The sequence below is a fragment of the Malania oleifera genome, chromosome 9, assembly GCF_029873635.1.
Source record: "Malania oleifera isolate guangnan ecotype guangnan chromosome 9, ASM2987363v1, whole genome shotgun sequence".
NCBI lineage: Eukaryota > Viridiplantae > Streptophyta > Magnoliopsida > Santalales > Ximeniaceae > Malania > Malania oleifera.
The window spans coordinates 13,872,137-13,893,221 of NC_080425.1; the positions used below are offsets into that span (position 1 = coordinate 13,872,137).

General features: G+C 37.6%; 1 protein-coding gene across 1 annotated transcript in view; it reads right to left on the reverse strand.

Annotated features, from left to right (window-relative positions):
* Positions 1-2,116: 2,116 nt before the first annotated feature.
* Positions 2,117-21,085, reverse strand: part of LOC131164012 (uncharacterized protein At1g32220, chloroplastic) — a 32,286-nt gene continuing 13,317 nt past the window's right edge. Inside the window, exons 6-7 of the mRNA XM_058120906.1 lie at positions 3,132-3,257; positions 2,117-2,758 (exon numbers count right to left, since the gene is read on the reverse strand). Of these exons, the coding sequence (XP_057976889.1) occupies positions 2,478-2,758; positions 3,132-3,257 (407 nt within the window). The 3' untranslated portion in view covers positions 2,117-2,477. The remainder of the gene's footprint in view (positions 2,759-3,131; positions 3,258-21,085) is intronic.

The window sequence follows — 21,085 nt, forward strand, 5'->3', positions numbered from 1 at the left end:
TTTACAGATGAAAATTATATTTTTTAAATTAAAATTTTAATCTGTTTTTATTTTAAAAATATTAACTCAGGCGTTGATTTCTTATTTCTGATTTTAAATTTTTTCGTTATTCTTGATAGTGATATCAGATGATCTTTTCTGAGTAGCTTTGGATGCATGAATTGGATGGATAAAATCATAATTGAATTACAAGGTCATCTCATCTATTCAGCCGACAGTCGACTCCATTGCCGATCTTATCCTCTTTGATTAATCATATGATGTGGGCGGGAGCCTCATGATCAGAGAGTGATGGATGAATGGAAGTGACATTTGTAATTGCAGACAACATGATTTGGGGTTGCTTTGGCAAGTCAAGTCAAGAAGAAACAGCTAGCATGAATTGAAATGGGACACTGAGATTTCTGATGCATCACTTTTTTTTTTTTTTTTTTTTTAAATTTTATTGTGTTATATAGGTGTATAACTTAGAGGTCACGGTTCAAAGCGTAGAAATAGTCTCTTATAAAAATGTAAGGTAAGACTGCGTACTATAGACCCATTGTGATCCGTCTCTTTTTTAAATCCCGTATATACGGAAACTTTGTGCACCAGACTGTTCTTTTGTGTTATATAGTTACTTTTAAATGTAATATTACTTATTTGTACTTTTCTTTTTGTAGGAGATCTCTTAATTGTTAGTCTTTAATTCATTGCTGGATATTTTAAACTTAAATTTTAGAGAGAAAAAAATATGTAGAAGAGGAGATGAATTGCCCCCTCATAGGAATTGTGTAAACACTAAAACTCTGGATCAAAGCATCAAAGTTCACATTCTATTGTGCATATAATTAGGTTGTAAATATTGCATAGGGCCCCATTTTGTTCAACTTTGTGTACTTGATTTGCTCTCTTATATTAGATCGGGGGGTAATGAAATAGGATAATTTTTTGTAATGCTATTAATTTTTAGAGGAAATGCAGAAAATGGTACCAGCTAGTTTGCAAGTGATGCATATTTGCAATTTTAAAATTTTAATTTTTAATATTTTTTTTTGTATTTTTCTTAATTTCTTTTTCAGTATCTTCAATTTAAGTCATGTTTAAATTGTGGAATGTCAATTTTTTAGGAATTGATTGGTTATTTAGAATTAGTTATAACAAAAATTATATTATTGGCAAATAACAAAGTAAAATTTTGTACAAATAAACAATAAAGAATTAATAAATATAAATTATTCTCAAAATCTGGAATGTTTTTTTTTTTTTTTTTTAATTTTTATTACAAGTTGGATGAAATAATAAATATTAAAAAACAGTTATTCCCTTACTGCAAGTTTTTCAATGTGTTCCATTTTATTCTAAATAATAATTATTTTGTGAGCCAAATGTAGCCACTTTCAGGGTTGTTCGGTATTATTTTAAAAAATTATAGGAAACAAGAAATGAAAACAAAAATAAAAACAAAAAAAAAAACAAAAACAAAAAACAAAAAACCAATAACCTATTTGGCTTATAATTGCAAAATTAAAATAAACTAAAAACTTAATTTAAAATGCCCATTTTCGTCTTTAAATCAAATAATATTATAAAAATAAGATAAAAATAGTAAAATAATATACATTAAAAAATATATTAATAAAAATTATTATAATTGTTTTACTTAATTGTTATACTTTCAAAATTTACGTTACAATAAAAATTTTATTGGGCATGACAATTAAAAAGTAGTAAAAATATTTTGTAATTGACTTTATTATTATTTTTAGAATGTATGTTTTTATTTTAATTACATTTAAATTAATATGATCATTTTACTTTTATTTTAATTTAAAAAAACATAAAATGGATGATTTTATCCAAAAGAACTATTTCGGGATATAAAAATTTTAGCAATAGGTGGCCAAAATAATTGAAATTATAAAAACTGATTTCCAATTTTTTTCCAAGCAGTTGAAAGCCCACAATAGAAACATAATACTAACAATATAAACAAATGCATTTTTATAATCTTTCATTGTGCAGAAATAGAAACAAAAAATAACAACGATACCAAACAAGTCCAAATTTCTTACCAGGAATATTTTTTTTTAAAAAAAGAATATAGATAAAATATTGAGAAATAATACACTAACCATGAGACATTCATTTTTTTTCATATTACAATTTACTAAAACATTTAATAAATACATTTAAAATTTATCTTACAACTTTAAAATAAGCACAAAAGGTAGAGAATCTCCTTTTAATATTACTTATAAATAGATGAGATTGTTACATTTAAATTGGCGATGAAAGATGTGGTTTTTACTCCCATGTTTTTTGTTCAACCAGATTTTGGGGCCAGCACGCAAGGTTTTGCATCAAAGCTAAAAGACTTCTGAAACCTGTGCTAGTATAACTTGAAGTTTGAACTATCCCCATACATGTTGTCAAAGCAGCAGGCTATACTGCGATTTGGATTTGACAGAGAAAATGTCGCATACAACATGACAAACTCATGCCTTCACTTTCGCTGCAGCTTCCTTGATTTGCTCAATTGTGAAAACTCCAAAGAAATCATCATCCACCACTGCATTAATCACTGCAAAGGCAACATCATCAACACTAACAGGTGGTGCCAAAAGTACATCAGATGCTGGAAGAGAACTTAAAGGTTTTGTGAAGCTTTCGGTAGCACGCAGAATTCTCTCCAACGGTTCTCCTATTAGATCCAGCGGGATCTCAAAGCCATCCACCCTTCTTTTCCCGTATATGAAACCCGGTCTTAGAACAACACCTGAAAAGTTTGGACCCAATAACAATAGTGAAACAACATAATTTGGTGAAGCATAGATGAAGAAAAAAGAACTTTCAGGTTAGCAATAACCAACTAAAGCGTAGATTGGCATAGGCATAATGCACATGGTAGCTTCAATGGCACCCTTGAGCCTGTTGCTCCGTCATATTTGATGGGTTCATCCTAGGGGAAGGCACGCAAAATGATAAACTGTCTATTATTTGCCTAGGTTTTTGCTTTTTAGTACCCACTTGTCTTGCTTACAGACCAAAGAAATTCCTCTACTGCGACCACATTGTTCCGTGCATATCCAACAGTTCTACTTCTACCCCAGCATGACCAAAACTGAAAAGGTATACAAACCATAAATTACCAGAGTTTGGGTATTTTGAGAGAACCTCTGACTCTGCTTTCCTCTTTCCCGTGAAGTATCCAGATGAAAGTAAAAATGATGGTAGATTATAGTCATGCACTGAGATTAAGATAAATTTGGGAATTCCTGCACAGAGAGAAAAACTTTCAAGTTTTGAAATTGAGATTCCCAGTAACGAAATTCCAAAGTATGAATGTCATCAGTGTCATGAACAGAATGATATCTATGGTATTTTTACTAAGATATTAACATCAATACTAATTGAATAGAATATTTATACTGTTCTCAATGAATTTGGATTAACAAGAAGGCTTATGTACTTGCAGGAGAATAGAAAAGAAAAGAAGCAACCTAGGCACTATAATTGTCAATTATAACATAGTTGACCATGCCAGATCTGCATTGGTAATCAATTCAATGTTTCCATCAAAAATGAAAACTTAACTGACATCTCTCTCCCTAGGTTTGCTTCATATGCATTGTTGATCCATTGTCCAACAGCTTAAGTTTTGGGGACCAAGTAGTGATTTAATATCTATAGCTGCGATTTCCTTGAGGTCCATTGTGGCATTGTCCAACAGCTTAAGCTCAAGTATGTGTTTAATATGGTGCCATAGCTGTGATTTCCTTGAGGTATACTGTTGTTTTTAGCATTCTGCTGTAGGACAGTGAAGAAGAGAGAAAAGATAAAGAAACGGACAGTGTAAAGAGAGAAAATAGGGATAGAGGAGAAAATAAAGACAAAAGAGAATAGAAAAGAAAGCAAAGATGAAGGTGAGGAAGGAGAAGAAAATAGCATAAGAGTTAATGAAGAAAGAGAAAGAAAGTAAGTAGGGCAAATTCAATTAATTTTCCAAATTCAATTGTCATCCCTTATGTCATAAGCCTATAATTATAGGCAACCAAGAAACTCTAAATATAAAACAACCAAAAATTGCAAAATAACCCCAAACAAACAACAACAACAACAACAAAACCAAGCCTTAAGTCCCACTAGGTGGGGTTGGCTACATGAATCATTTTCCACCAATTTATGCGATCATGGACAATTTCTTCGGACAAATTAAGGACCATTAAATCCTTACTATCTCATTCAAAGTTATATTAGGTCTACCCCTACCCTTTCTATTGCCTCTAATAATAACTCACTGACTCTTCCCTACTGGTGCACTATGTGGCCTATGTTATAAGTGCCCAAACCATCTAAGTTGTCCCTCCTTTATCTTATCTTTTACAGGAGCTTCCCCTAACTTACCATGAATATGTTCATTTTTTAATTTATCTTTCAATATTATATTACTCATTTATCTAAGCATTCTTATCTCGCCAACTTTTACTTTTTGGATATGTTCTTTCTTAGTCGCCCAACGTTTTGATCCATATAGCATAGCTGGTCTTATAGTCGTCATATAAAACTTCCCTTTTAATTTTAAGGGTATTCTACAATCACAAAGCACACTTGAAGCACTTCTTCATTTTACCCGACCTGCTTTAACTCTATGCATTACATTCTCTTTAATTTCTCCTTCAACTTGCATAATAGATCCAAGGTATCAAAATCTACAAGTGTTATTTATTTCTTTATCATCAAGTTTAACTTTGTCTCCAATATTCCTCCTACTATTACTGAAATTACATTTCATACATTTTGTCTTATTTCTACTAATTCTAAAACTTCTATCCATAATTCTAACTTAACCTCTATTCCACTCCTAGTTTCATCAACCAATACAATATCATCTGCAAACAACACACACCATGGAACCTCATTTTGGATATTCCTAGTCAGTTGATTCATCACTAAAGCAAAAAGATAAGGGCTTAAAGCAAATCTTTGATATATACCTATTGTGATTGAAAATTCTCTAGTCTCTCCATCTATAGCCCTTACACTAGTCATTACTCCATCTTATATATCCTTAATGCCATCACTAGGCGTACTACATACACCTTTTTTTTTCCCTAAAACCCACCATAAAATTTACGTAAGTACCATATCATAAGCTTTCTCGAAGTCAATAAATACCATATGCAAGTCCCTCGTCTTTTCCTTAAACTTCTCCATTAATCTTTTTAAAAGATATGTAGCCTTTGTTGTAGATCTCCCAGGATAAAAACCAAAATAATCAAAATATCCTAAACAATCCTATATTAACAAAACTCTTGAAATATCAAATTTCCCAAGCAAAGACAAATCTCTAATGTCTAAATCTTTGTCTAGAATATGACTACATGGAATTATCCATATGCTGTACTCCATCAAACTCCAACAGATAGAGAAAAACCAACCTCAATTTTTGAAATGGCATGGCAGCAACAACTTGACAATGTCAAACAACTTCAACTGAGCAATAAAATGAAAAACTAGCATGAAGTTTATGATATCCTAAATCGCCATACGGAAGGAGCAAATAGGCCATCTAACTAGAGACTCATCACTCGAAAGCTCTAAATCATCCATATCGTGGTTCACATGTGACGGCCTTGATGACAACAATGTAAAAGTTTGAATTGGAGAAGCACTAGCAGATCTAGTGAAGTCACCAGCAAGCATAGGAGGCTCCAACCTCCTTCAATAGTAACAATTCCTCCAAACAAGAATAGTTTAAGATCCAACTCTAATGGAAAATCTATTAAATATGCATTCAGTCCATATTCAAGAATGGCAGAAGTTTCAAGGAATTTGGTTAAAGAATATGTGGAGGGAAAAGAAGTAGGTGATAGGAGCACATATTCAAAGGACGGACAAGAAACCACCTCAAGAGGATTCTCAATAACAGGTTCAATAACCAAAGAATCTTCAATAAATTCTAGAGCAACTAGTTGTGCTCATTCCTAAGTTTGGAGTGGGCAAATTTTAGTTCAAAAAATTTGAGTTATTGACAAGCATCTCAGTTTCTATACCTGTAACTCATCTTGAATTTTGTTGCAAGTCTCAACAACTAAGTAGTCTAAGGGACAAGCCAACTACTGTGCCTAGCCATCAATAGTGCCCAAGGTCACTAAAGACAAATCCAGGAACTCATCTCGACAAGACTAATTACTTGTGTCCATTGAGGGGTTATAGAATTGTGCACCAACAACATGCAAAATATTAATGTAATCATGATACTCAATTATGTAATAATTCAAGCGAGAACTTGTAAAAATGGTTATACGTAACAAGATGGTCCTCTCCTCAACATACATCATTACTACCTATTGACCACTTAGAACTTGCTCTAATTAGATGAAACTCCCAAACGTGAGAGGTGATGTTTTTGCGACTAGAAAACTGGAGATTCCAAGCCATGTGAGGAACCTTGTAAAGTGATAGGAGTCTTTGTTTTTTGTCAAAGAGTTTAACTCTTAATTTATTGTCTTAACACAATTTTTTATTTTTATTTTTAACACGCTGGCATACTTTGTGCTCTCATCCATCCTATACCCAAACATAGGACCTATAAATGGTTATTTTGGTCATTTAGAATTATTAGTATATGCTAGAGTTATGTAAGTGTGAGTTAGTAAGGGTATTATGGTCATTGGAATGTACTTGATACATATTATAAATAGAGGGAGAGACCTATCATTGAGGTTATATCTTCCATTGTACCCAATTATTCAACATGGTATCAGAGCAAGATCTGACTTAAACCCTAAGTGCATACCAAAACCAAACCCTACACCTCAAACCAAAACCAAACCCTAAACAAAACCCTAAACCTCAAACCTGCGGCTATAGAGGGGCTATTCACACCACCAAAGACCAGAAGCAAAGTCCAGGAGCTGCCAGCAAACACTGCAGTTGCTGGAAAATCCTGGACGCTGCTGCCTTCTCAGAAACTCAAAGAAATCCTTCATATTTTGCCTAAATAATAGACACACATAGAAACCTCCAGATCTACTGATCTATAAAATTTCATAGTCAGGGAGTGCCTCATGAACCACCACGTGCCAGCTGGACTCCATGCTCTGGTGTATGAGGGTATTTTGAGCAAGTTCTTGGCTCCAATTTTTTCTAGAATGGTTTTACTTTTCAGACCATAATATCAAGGTTTTGATCATGTTTTTTTTGTTCAAAGATTAAACCTTTTTCGATCACTCACTCATGGCAATTTATTTGTTTCTCTTCGGCATTATTAAGTGATGCCTTGTGGCAGTGGCAGTGTGTGTAAGCTAAGTTTTGGGGGCTGTGACAGTGCTATGTCTGGTTGGTGATTCGTTTGTGGTTGTTTCGGTTGGTCCAAAAGTTTACTTGAGGTTGTTTCTGTTGGTCCGAAGTTCACTTATTGGAATTCCAAGAGCATTTTCTTCACTCTGTATTTCTGATTTGCGGCTGTATCGAGGTTGTGCATGTGTGTTGGGATGGTGTCCTTAAATCTCAATGTGTGTTTTCCTCGTCAGGCACTTGTTCAGGTGAACAACATACTATAATTGTATCAGAGGAAGAGTATTCAAGGTTCCTACAGTATCAGGCACCCCAACAAGCATCTCATCACATTGCACCTTTTGCTCAGAATGGCAATCCTATAGTTTGTGTGTCATCTGGTATCTCTCTCACTAGTCGTGGGTTATCAAATTTGCTGCTACTGACCCCATTGCAGGCATGACTAACTTCTTTTCTGCCATCCAGTATCCTAAAAATCTACCAAGTTACCCTTGCTGATGGGTCCACTACTAAATTTAAGGGGATAGGAACAGTAAATCCTACTCCAAGCTTTCCAAGTCAACAAACAGGCATAGTCCTTTCATGCTAGTCCATTCCGATGTTTGGGGTCCTAGTTGTAGAAATTGGGGTTTCAGTACTTCGTTACACTATCCAAGAGATGACTTGGTTTTATTTAATGAAAGATCCTTTTGAGGTGTTTAATATCCTTGGTTATGTTCTCAAATAAAGACTCAATTTGATATGGTATTCAAAGATACTAGTCAAAGATACTTTGTAATGATAATGCTAAAGGAGTACTTCAATACCCAATTCAATACCTATATGACTAATTTTGGCAATGATCCATCAGTCATCTTGTGCCCATACTCCACAGCAAAATGGAGTTGCAAAGAGGAAAAACAGACATACCTCAAGTCACTCATACCCTATTGTATCAAATGAATGTCCCCAAAGTTTTTTAAAGTGATTCTGTGCTCATTGCATGCAGCTTATTGATTTATTTGCTAAATCCTTGGAAGGTGCTCGTGTGAAATTCATTTGTAACAAGTTAGGAGCATATAATATATGCTCCAGCTTGAGGGGGAGCGTTAATGGTTATTTTGGTCATTTATCATTATGAGTATGTGCTAGAGTAATGTTAGTGTGAGTTAGTAAGGGTATAATGGTCATTGGTATATACTTGACATATATCGTAAATAGAGGAAGAGACCTATCATTGAGGTTAGGTCTTCCATTTTATTCAATTATTCAACGAGACCATTAAATTTAGCAAAATATTCACACACTAGAAAACAATTGTTTTACATAATTGGTATACTAATCATCTCCAATAACAAGGAGGAAAATATTTCTCTTTCAAACAGTATTTCATTTTAGACCAGGCGGCAATAGGTGGTACTCCAAAATACTCTCGTTTGGTCTTTTTGCCAATATTCTTTACCAAATCAACAAATCTACTTTTTTTTTTTTTTTAATTGGATGCACCGCCAATAAAAAAATACATACGAATCAAATTGCTCTCTAAGTTGGCTAACCAATATAAGAAATAGGTCTGCACAAACTTCAAAACCAAAAAGGTTCCTAGGTTCATTCACTTGTTAAGAATTGTCAACTACTGGATAACCAAATGTGTCAAAATGAACCCTCCCCGCCCCCCCCCCCCCCAAGGGAATAAATATAGGATGGATTTTTGCAAGAAAAATAAGAAACATTAAATTAATTCTCAAAAGAGTACAAGCACATGCACAAGTCCATGTAGCCTCAGAAAGTTCCTAGAAGTGTGCTTCTGACTCTGGGTTTTTTTCAACAATATCTCAAAATTCACCCAATTCCCCGCAGTAGTCAATTTCTCACAGAAATCTCCAAAAAATCACAGCAGCAACCTCAAAAGATGCTGATAGGAACAACTTCTCTTTTGAATTCTGAAAATATGGCAGTAAATAGCCCAGTTCTCTTAGAAAACTCCAAAATTTCATGGCAGAAACCTGTAGTGGTGCTGGTAAGATCATTCACTCTTATTGAGTTCTAAAAATATCGCAGCAAACATTCAATTTCTCACTGAACAGGTGCACTTTCTCTTTCACTTTTCGTCGAGTCCTGCAGCAGAATCCAATCCTCCCTTGATGCAGCCAAAATATCTTCAAATATCAACTTAACTTGATTTCTCAAGCATGATTCGAACCTTTCAGTGTACAGTCAAAATCTCCTTCCTGGTCAAAATTTCCAGGCTAGACTACAGCATATGGCTTAACAGGTCAGAAGGATAAGGGTATGAGTTAATTTTTTTGAGGCCAGAGGCCAGCTAACACATCGGCAGGGAACTTGCAGAGCTGCGATTGTAAAGTGGATTCAGGCTTCAACAATCTGCAACTCACAAACAAACTGGTTCTCTTCAACAAAAGACCTAAAATTGAAGTAGAAGCTTAGGTCTGTGATGATGGGGATTGGTGAGCACTGACTGGTGGACTTGAAGCAGGTGAGTACTGGTTCTAACTTCTAATGAAACAAACTTCAGGCAGGATCCAAAAAAATTTCTGGCAAAGTTTTGATAAAGAAGCTCCTTTGAGGCAACAATTTTAAACCAGCAGTACTCTACTTTTCCTCTTTTCTTTTTTTTTAACCTTTTCTTTTTACTGTAATTTGTCCTCCTTCAGAACTGGCAGCGACCTTTTTCTTCCCTCACTTCTGCTATTGTATCTTCCCTCTCACAGCAACAATGAATTCATTTCTTTTCCTTCTTTGGGAATTGAACTTCAGGTTGAAGGGCTTGGATTTGGATGGAAGGGGTTCTGTATGTGGGGCTGTTGGCAGGGTTCAGAAGGCAGCAAATGAATGTCTAGGATGAAGGTGATTTCTGTGCAGATAGTGGGGAATCAGGGTTTGCTCTGATTACCAATTGATGTGTAGGACTGAACAGACAGGAGAAACAGAAAGAGAAGAGAGAAATATGGGGGAAAGGTTGGGAAAAGAGGGAAGGGAAGAGAAGAGAAAAAGAAAAAAGGAGAGAGAGAGTTGACACAAAGATAAAAGAATAGGCAACCAAGAAATCACAAATATAAAACAAGCAAAAACAACATAACCCAAACTAATAAAAAATAATAAAATAACACCAAACCAAAGTAATTAAGCATCAAAATTAAACCCTAGATTACTAAAATATAAACAACCCTAAATTGACTAAAATTCCTAAAATATCATATCACCCAAACAAAAACAAAACCCTTTTTGAGTAGAATATGATTCCCTGAGAATTGTCCATAGGTGGCACTCCATCACACACTGCTTTAAATGTAATAGAAGTTTTCAGCCAGCCAGCTTCTTCTCAAAATTTACAACAATGGGATCCCATATACTCATCTTTGAATGCAGCACCAATGGGGAGACCAAATAACTCAGGAATGCACCTAATGGCATCCCAAAATTCCAACCAAAATACGCCCTTCGGTTCCACCTCCAAGCAGGATGAACTTACTTTTCCTCAAAATAACTTTCACCAAAGCTTCAAAACAAACAAAAATACATCTAAGATTAAGAACTTATGAACTTCTGCCTCAAAGAAAATAATTGTGTCATCTGCAAAGAAAATGCCCCTTGAAGGGAAGAAGGCTCAACTCTTATAAAGAGGACTCTCTCCAACCTCACTTTTTATCATAAGTCTGTCCTTACAATCACTTCACCAGACACCAAACACTTGAAGGCGTTCAAAAGAGATTCCTTTGGGGTAGCATGGGTGAGAAATTCAAATACCATTTGGTCAAATGAGGAGTGATCAAACAATCAATAATGAGGGGCTTGGGCATGAAATCCATTCCCACATCTAACAAGGTCCTCCTTGACAAATGGCTTTGGAGATTCATGAATGAAAATGATTGTTGTGACAATCGGTGCTTTGACACCAATCGTTAGAGTTGAACACGTAGCGGAATCATGCACAACTCAAATCAATCCAGAACAATTGATGCAAAACAATCAATGATGAATATACGAATCAAGCAAGCACAATATCACAATCACACATAGAGTAATTGAAAAACAATATACAAAAGACACAAGATTTATGTGGTTCAGCAATGTGCCTATGTCCACGGGGGCAATGACTGATTTTTCACTATAAGATTGTTCAAGCTTACATTAGGGTTACATAAACATGTATATATATCAACCCTATGTGCACAAATGGCCCTACATAAAATCCCGAAGGAAAATCCCCCCCCAATCTACTGATCTCTGATTTGAATTTCCATATTTGCGCTGAACGAAACCGTTGACGGTTGAAGACATAGAGTAATTCCCTTACAGACTGTTCAAGTAACCGTCGACGATTTTAGGGTAACCGTCAACGAATTTCTTGCTAATGCCAAACCGTCGAGCAAACCGGCGATGGTTTCCTCCTACAAGCATCTCCCTTTGTTCTTTGCATCACTATGCTTTCCCGATACATGCGTTCCACCAAAATATGAGCCACATCTCTAATAATTTCCACCTTGACGAATATTCACCACTTAGGAAAAAAACAACTTAAAGCATACCCGCTGCTCCACCCGGGACCATAGATTGGGTCCGTCTCCCATCTAGCACCTAGAGATGTTGATCAAGTTCAAGCATGTTTGTTGTGACAGACCTTGTCAACATATTAGCTGCATTATCAGATGTGTGAACCTTCTCAAGCAGAAGTTCACCCAAAGCAATCAGTTCCCTAATCCTGTGAAACTGCACATCAATGTGCTTTGTCCTCGCATGATATACCTGATTCTTTGCCAAGTAGATGACACTGACTATCACACTACAGCTGAACTCCACCTTACTGAACCCCTAACTCCCTGACTAATCCTGTGAGCCACAACACTTCCATGGCAGCCTTAGCCATTGCCATTGCCATGTACTCCGACTCAGTGGTAGATAAGGCAACCAGCGAATGTACCATAGACCTCCAACAAATGGGTCCACCACAAGGTTGAATACGTACCCTGTGGTAGACCTCCTGTCATCCAAGTCTCCAGCGTAGTCTGCATCCACATACCCTACCACTGATGGATCACTCTGTTGTCTATTGAACATGATGCCATACCTGGTCGTACCTCTCAAGTACCTGAGAATCCACTTGACAACATCCCAATGTTGTCGACCCGGATTCGAAAAGAACTTGCTCACCATGCTAACAAGCTGTTCCAGATTCGGTTTCGTACATACCATGACATACATCAGACACTTCACTGCACCGGCATAGGGGACCTTCGACATGTCATAGACCTCATCGTCCGTCTTAGAGCACTGGGCGGTAGACAGCCTGAAATGTCTCGCCAAAGGTGTGCTCACCGGTTTAGCAAATGCCATGCTAAATCGCTTCAGCACCTTCTCCACATAGCCGCCCTGAGATAACCATAGTTTCCCTGTAGCTCTATCCCTACGAATCTCCATGCCAAGTATCCTCTTGGTTGCACCCAAGTATTTCATGTCGAACTATTTTCCCAACAGAGTCTTCAACCGATTCACCTCGGTCATGTATTTAGCAGCAATCAGCATGTTGTCTACATAAAGCAATAGAAATATGAGAGACCCATCATCAAGACTCCTCACATAGATGCAGCAATCGTACTCACACCTCCTGTAGCCGATACAGATCATATAGGCATCAAACCGTTTGTACGTGGCCTTGGAGACTGCTTAAGCCCATAATGTGACTTCTTCAGTCCATAATGTGACTTCTTCAATTTACAAACTAAGTGCTCTTATCCAAGTTGGCAAAACCCTTCTGGCTGTGTCATGTAAATCAGCTCCTCCAGATCACCATGGAGGAACGCCATGCATATCGTGTTGTGCCACCAGTCCCAACACTACCATAATGGAAGTGTGTCTGACTGCAGGGGAGAAGATTTCATCATAGTCAACTCCCTTCCTTTGTGAGTATCCCTTTGCTACCAAGCGCGCCTTGTACTTCTTTCTTTCCTTTTCTGAAACTGCTTCTTTCTTTCTATACACCCATTTGCATCCAATTACCCGCTTCCCAGCTAAAAGCTCCACCAAGTCCCACATCTGGTTCTTATGCAGTGATTCCATCTCCTCCATTATAGCGCTCATCCAACTACTATTCTCCTAGTTGTGCACAACCTCTGAAATGTAGTAGGATCCCCGCAGCTAATGACAAGGGCATAAGACACCAGATCGTCAAAACTGTACCTAGGAGTGGCATGATGATGCGCCTGTTTTCATCTACAGCTATACCGCACAGCGGCCGCTGGTCAATGGAGCTAGAATTCCCTGTGATCTAAACATTATCATCATCTCCGCCCTGAGTTTCAAACTCCACCTGCACGGCCTGCTGATCTCTCAAGCAAGAACCCCCTGCATTTTTGCCCTGAGCCCCCAACTCCACCTGAACCACATACATGTTACTGATGTAGTTTTCTAGCATCTGTTTCTCTTCTTCTTCTTCTTCCTGAGTACGTCGCAACATGGCTTCCTCATCGAAAACCACATCTTTGCTGATCACTACCTTGTTTGTCACGGGATCCCACAGCTTGAACCCTTTCACACCATTCTAATACCCCAGAAAGATGTACCGTCTAAACTTCGCCTCAAGCTTTGATCTCTCCTCACAAGGAATGTGCGCATAGGCTGGACACCCAAATACTCTCAACTCGGAGTAGTCTACCTCATTACTTGTCTACACCTTCTCAGCAACTTTCCCATCCTGTGATGCCCTTGGTGATCTGTTAACCAAGAAACAAGCCATACTCACCGCTTCGGCCCAGAAATTCATTGCAAGTCCAACATTTAACATGAGACACCAAGTCCATTTAACTTGGGACACCAAGTCCTTTCAGCTAAGGTTCGGTTCATCCTCTCTGCCACACCATTTTGTTGTGGTGTCCGACATACTGAAAAATGTCTTCTTATCCCATACTGCTCACAAAACTCTCTGAGGCCCAAATTTGTGTACCCAGTGCCATTGTTTGACCTGAGACACTTTATCTTTCTACCGGTCTGGTTCTCCACCTCAACTTTCCACAATTTAAATTTGTCAAACGTCACAGACTTGTACTGCATGAAGTACACCTAGACCTTTCGTGAGTAGTCGTCGATGAAACTCACAAAGTACACATGTCCCCCTCATGATGCCACTTTTACTAGCCCCCAAACATCTGTATGAACATAGTCCAATAATCCCTCTGTTTTGTGCGTGGCTGCCATAAATTGAACTCAATTTTGCTTTCCAAGTACACAGTACTTGCAGAAATCCAGCTTACATGATTTTACACCCTTCAGAAGATTTCTCTTATGAAGTTCCTTCATCCCACGCTCACCCATATGCCCTAACCACATATGTCACAAAATGGTACTGTCAAACTTAGACTCTGCGACTGTAGCTCCACCTATAACCGTTGTACCCAGCAGTGTATATATATTCCCCGACACTCTCTTCCCCTTCATCACGGTCAAAATGCCCTTGCTCACCTTCATTACCCCACCTTCAGATTTGTAACTAAACCCGTTACAATCCAAGGTGCCTAACGAAACCAAATTCTTCCTCAACTCTGGTATGTGCTTCACATCACACAACGTCCTCACCACACCATCGTACATCCTGATTATGATATTCCCCATCCCAACCACTTTGCACGCAACATTGTTCCCCATCAGAACGGAACCTGAACTCACCAATTTGTACGTAGTGCACCAGTCCTTGTTGGGCGTCATATGATAAGAACATGCCAAGTCAAAGATCCAAGCATCTGCGAACTCATCCGACCTAGATGAAACCAAGAGCATATCACCGTCACTGCTCTCAAAGTCTCCTTCTTTTACTGCATTCACTGTGTTTGATAACCCTTCTTTGTTTCCAGCATTCCCCTTCATCCTCTCCGGACATTCGGATTTTATGTGCCCCTTTTTACCGCACTAAAAACACCACACATCCTTCCTCTTCCTGGATTTGGACTGAGTCCAACGGTTGTTCGATCCAGCTTGGGACTTGCCTCTCCCACGATCCTGATCACCCTTCACCATGAGCCCTTTACCTTGAGTATTATCATCACTGACCTTCTTCCTTTGATGGAAACTCAACAGGGCACTCGTGATATCCTCCAACTCTAGGGTTTCTTTTCCCCAAGTCAGAGTCGCAACTAGGTTCTCATACATTGGAGACGTAGGCAGGGAATTCAATAGCATCAGCACTTTGTCTTCATCCTCGAACTTCACATCAACCCATTTCACATCACTAATGATCTGATTGAATATGTTCATGTGTTGATTCAGACCCGAACCCTCAACCATCTTAAGCCCGTAAAGTCGTTTCTTAAGACACAACTTGTTTGATAAAGACTTGGACATGTACCGACTCTCCAGTTTCAGCCAAACTGCCGCCGGCGATTCCTCGTCCATGACGCGATACATCACGTCATCGGCCAAACACAATTTAATAGTAGCCACAACTTTGACTTCGAACTCATTCCAACTTGCGATATCCATATTGTCCGGATTCTTTCCGTAAAGTGCCTTCACCATACCTTGTTGCATCAACACTTCCTTCACCCTCCTCTGCCAAAGCCCTAAATTCACTATTCTATCGAACTTACCAACATCGAACTTTACCGAAGAAATCCCAGTCATTGCGAACCAATAGCTCTAATACCAATTGTTGTGACAATTGGTGCTCTGATACCAAACGTGAGAGTTGAACACGCAGCGGAATCACACACAAAATCCAGAACAATTGATGCAAAACAATCAATGATGAATATATGGATCAAGCAAGCACAATATCATAATCACACACGGAGTAATTGAAAAACAATAGACAAAAGACACAAGATTTACGTGGTTCGGCAATGTGCCTACATTCACGGGAGCAATGACTGATTTTTCACTATAAGATTATTCAAGCTTACATTAGGGTTACATAAACATGTATATATATCAACCCTATGCACACAAGAGGCCCTACATAAAATCCCAGAGTAAAATTCTCCAAATCCCCCCAATCTACTGATCTCTTATTCGAATTTTCATATTTGCGCTGAACAAAACCGTCGACGGTTTCCTTGCTAACGCCAAACCGTTGAGCAAACCGTCGACGGTTTCCTCTTCCCAGCATCTCCCTTCGTTCTTTGCATCACTATGTTTTCTCGGTACATGCGTTCCGCCCAAATATGAGTCACATCTCCAACAATGATCATCTGTTGGGGAAGGTCATTGACTATAAGTACGTCTGCAAATGGGGGAATCTCTGAGTAAGGGAATCCTGTGGGGTGGTGGATTAGAAATGGATAAGAAAAAGGTGGAAATAGTTCTTTGCTTAGTTCACTTTGAGATGGGAATGGCGGCAACATTCTCTTTTAGCATTGTCATTGGTGTGGGGATGCTTCCCTTGAAAATGATACCCATACATCTTCCTTCTGGCCTGTAATAAGGAAGTTTTATTATTATTTTTAGATAATAAAAAGTCAGTTAAAAAGAAAACGTAATTACAATGAAATAAGGATAAGAAAAACCCCCAAGAAAAAGCACAAAAGAAACAAATTACATCAAAGATGTCGTCCAACCCCTTTGAATCGGACAGCAAAAGACCCCCCAAAACCCCAAAAGAATGAGCCTAAAAAGAAGAAAGAAAAATAACTTTCTCCCAAAGCAATACTGCAGAACAAAAAATTAACCAACAAGAAAATCCTGCAAGGTCTCCCATCCAACGAAAAAGCTTAGGGTTTAGCGGCTATGAATGTGTAGAGATCCGGAAAATATAATAATAAAAATCATTGGGAAAAAGAGGATTACTGGCAACGGTTTTCTAGAGAGTTAAGAAAACCATTGACGGTTATATGGTTTTACCGCAGGCCGGTAACATGTAAAATGGTAAAATTGGGCCGGTTAAAGAGAAAACCAGCGACGGTTTCCCAAGAGCCTGAGAAAACCGGAGACAGTTTTCTCTACAGTGCTGAATATAAGAAAGTCCCGCGAGCTGATTTCATTAGTTAAACAAAATTCTTCTTCTCTCACTCTCAAACCCAACGAACCCCTCCCCTTCTCTCTTCGATTCCGGCTTTATTCTAGGCCGGATCAACAATCCGGAACCACCACGAGGTTCGTGGAAAGATTCTCTACAATTTTACCAAAACGGATTGTTGAGTTAGGGTTCCGGGGCACCACTCCAAAACTGAGGTAAGGTTTTGGTTTTATTGTTAAATTGAAGTATTCGGAACCTAGGAAGTGTTAAATGAGAGTTATTCTAGGAGTTGAGTTGATTAATTTGGAAAAAATGTGAATTTCAGACTTTTAAGCTGCGAACGCCGTGGGGTGTAGAATTTGGGTATTTTAGCGAAATCTCAGTAAGCCAGGTAAGGGGAATAAATTATAACAGTCTTTTCTGAAAATTTCTGGTTGGGAAATATGAGAAATTGAAATATGATATTTTACTTGAAATTATTATGATATGAACAACAGATTAAAATTGTGTGGCATATGATTTATGCTAAAATGTATTTGAAAATTGGGTTAAATGATTTACATTGAAAATAATGAGGTTATGAAATGTATATTGAAATATGAGATTTGAAATGTGGAAAATGATGAAAAGTGATAAGTCAATGAATACTTTCCGAGAAATGATGAAAAATTTAGCATATATATGTATGCTGGAAAATGGAAGAAATATGAAATGCTGATATTGTTTTACTGAGATATGTGGAAAAACGTGAAATGAGATATATAAATATATATATGTATGAGATGAAGTGTGTATTGAAATGTTGAGAATGAAATAGAAGAGGATGAGAACCTAATGTGAATATTGATATATGAATATGGAAATGGAGATATTGCAATGTGAATTCTGTAATATGAATATTGAGATGTGGAAATTGAAATGTGAATCCTAAAATGTGTATACTGGATTGTGAATATTGAAAATGAGAATATTGCAATATGAATACTGCAATATGAACACTGGAAATGTGAATATTGCAATGTAAATGCTACAATGTGAATTTTGAAATGTGAATAATGCAACGTGAATACTGATATGTGAAAGTGGAAAGGTGGAAATGAAAACCCTGATGGATGGATTGCGATAATGAGCACGGTACCGTTGCTAGTGGTGATTACGTGTAACCACACAGACTCGTGGAGTGTGTGACATGACAGTCGAATGAGCCAGTGTGGAGGGTAGTTTTGCCCCCTGGAGTCCGGACCAGGGTTAGGCAAACCATTCGTACTACAGACGAGTATATGGTATGTTTATTTTGATCTAACCGGGTAGGCCAACCATGGTTAGATCCAACCTTCAAGTTGCACAACCTCGATCATGGGGGGAAGTATGGCGTGGAGAATATCTTCAGAGTAGCACAACCTCGACCATGGGGTGAAACATAGCGTGGAGAAATATCTTAGGGTAGCCATGTGTTACAGACGCGATATGCATTGGTTACCGAGGAAACTCATGGACTGGATGGTGAGATGTAAATGGGAAATGAAAGGATGATGAAAATGGGAAATGAAAGAGCATGAGTTCATAACATAAATAATTAAAACGAAGTAAAACACTCCGCCTGAGGGCTTACTAAGTAAGGTGAGTACAAGAATGATGAAAATGGGACATGAAAGAGCATGAGTTCATAACATAAATAATTAAAGCGAAGTAAAACACTCCATCTGAGGGCTTACTGAGTAAGGTAAGTGTCCTGATAAATATCAGTTGTAGTTGTACCTGAATTATTCGGGCAGGATTACAAACAATATCAGAGTAGAGGAGAGCTACATGTATGGGCGTGTAATCTTCCCTATCCTCGGAAACTTTCGATGATAAATTTAGGTTACATGTGAATGAGATGAAAAATGGAAATAAAGCTTATAAAAGCTTGTGTTGTATATCTATATGATTATAAATGCGGAATTGGTATATTTTTCTCAAAAGGTATTATCTCTGAAATGAATATATGTTATGATATAATGAAATTCATACTGCCACACATTGTAAATAATTTATTCTGTCTTACCAGATGTGTTTTACCCAATTATCTAAATATTTTAGGGAACCGTGACAGACCTGGAGATAGAGCTCCGAGATAGAGAGGAGCTGATACCCTGATTAGATAGGGTGAGTGTTTTGAGCTAGGGATGGAGGATTTCTCTAGAGTTTTGATTGATTTTGGGAATGTGTTGGATGTGTGTGTATATATATATATATATATATATATATATATGGATGTATAGTACTTTGGCTATTTGTATTCTGGATGTTTTGTATATATTGACTTCCGCTAATAGGATTGTTATATAAGTTTGACTAATTACCCGATATCCCACTTCATGTCGAGTGATGTTAATATGGTATCAGAGATTCTGACATGGCCGATGTGTGATTAATAATTATTATTTAATGAAAAAAAAATGGTATGAACATCGAGGCGTTACAGAATGTGCCAATTGAGCATGTTAGGGAGTGAGCTAACAAAGAGGGGTGTGGTATTTTGGATTGGCCTTTAACATACTTCAATGTCCCTCTAGGGGGTAACCCTAGAGCTGTAGAGTTTTGGAACCCCGTAGTGGAAAGGGAAACAAAGAGATTAGATGGTTGGAAGGGAGTCCTCTTTTCTGTTGAGGGTAGAATAACTTCAATTCAGACTTGCCTTGCTAGCATCCCGTTATAATTCCTATTCATCTTTAAGATTCTAGTGAGATTTGCCAGCTAGCTGGAGAGGATCATGAAAGAGTTTTTGTGGTCCAACAGAGGGAGTCATAGGGACCACTTAGTGAGTTGGAATGAAGTTTGTAGATCTAAAAAGGAGAGGGGTTTGGGTCTTGGGTCTTGCCAAGTTGGTGTCTAAAAACACCACTCTTCTAGCTCAATGGCTATGGCGCTTCCCCCTAGAATAGTTGTCCCTTTGACATAAAGTTCTAAGAAGTAAGTTTGAGATAGATGAGAATGGGTGGGATACCAATACTAATTTCATATGTTCTTTGGGGAGTCCTCGAAATCCATTTCTCATATTTATCCTTCTTTCATCCCTCACACTAAACGTGAGGTGGGGAGGGGTTCTCATATTCATTTTTGGAAAGACCCTTGGCTAGGAAATGCACCATTTTCTACTTCTTTCATCTATTTCATCTAAGTTCCGAACAAAAAAAAAGTCATTACCCTTTTTGTTGGTGAATTGAGTAGTCCTTTGGTTTCCTAGAATCTTCATTTTAGGAGACCTCTAAATGATAAGGAGATGGTGGAATTGTCATCTTTGTTATCTTCATTGAGTGGGAGTAATCTTTCTTCAGGAAGGGACGTTCGTTCTTGGTATTTGGACCAGTAAAGTGTATTTTCTTGCAAAGATTTTTTTGCATTTTGATTCGTTCCAACTTCCAACTCTTCTTTCTTGCTATACTCTAATATTTGGAAGGCTAAGGTTCCCCCAAAAATAAAGGCTTTCACTTGGTTGGTCATGCTTAATAAGATAAGTACTAATAACTTGTCGCAAGCTAGGAGACCTATGAAGGTTCTCTCTCCCAATGTATGTGTGCTCTGTTACAAGAATTCTAAGACAACTTCTCACCTTCTTTTGCAATGTGAATTTGCTTGGAGAATTTGGAATATGCTTTTTGGCATTATGGTAGAAAACTATGTTTGCCCTCCCTCGGTGGAAGAATTTTTAGAAATATCCTTCGTAGGTTTTGGTAGAAGAAAGGATAAGGCAACTTTATAGATGTGTGGCTTTTTCTCAGTATTATAGGGTTTATGGATGGAACATAATACTTGGATTTTCTAGGAAAAATTTAAATCAGATTTTGATTTGGGAAAAAATAAAGTATTTGGCCTCTTTGT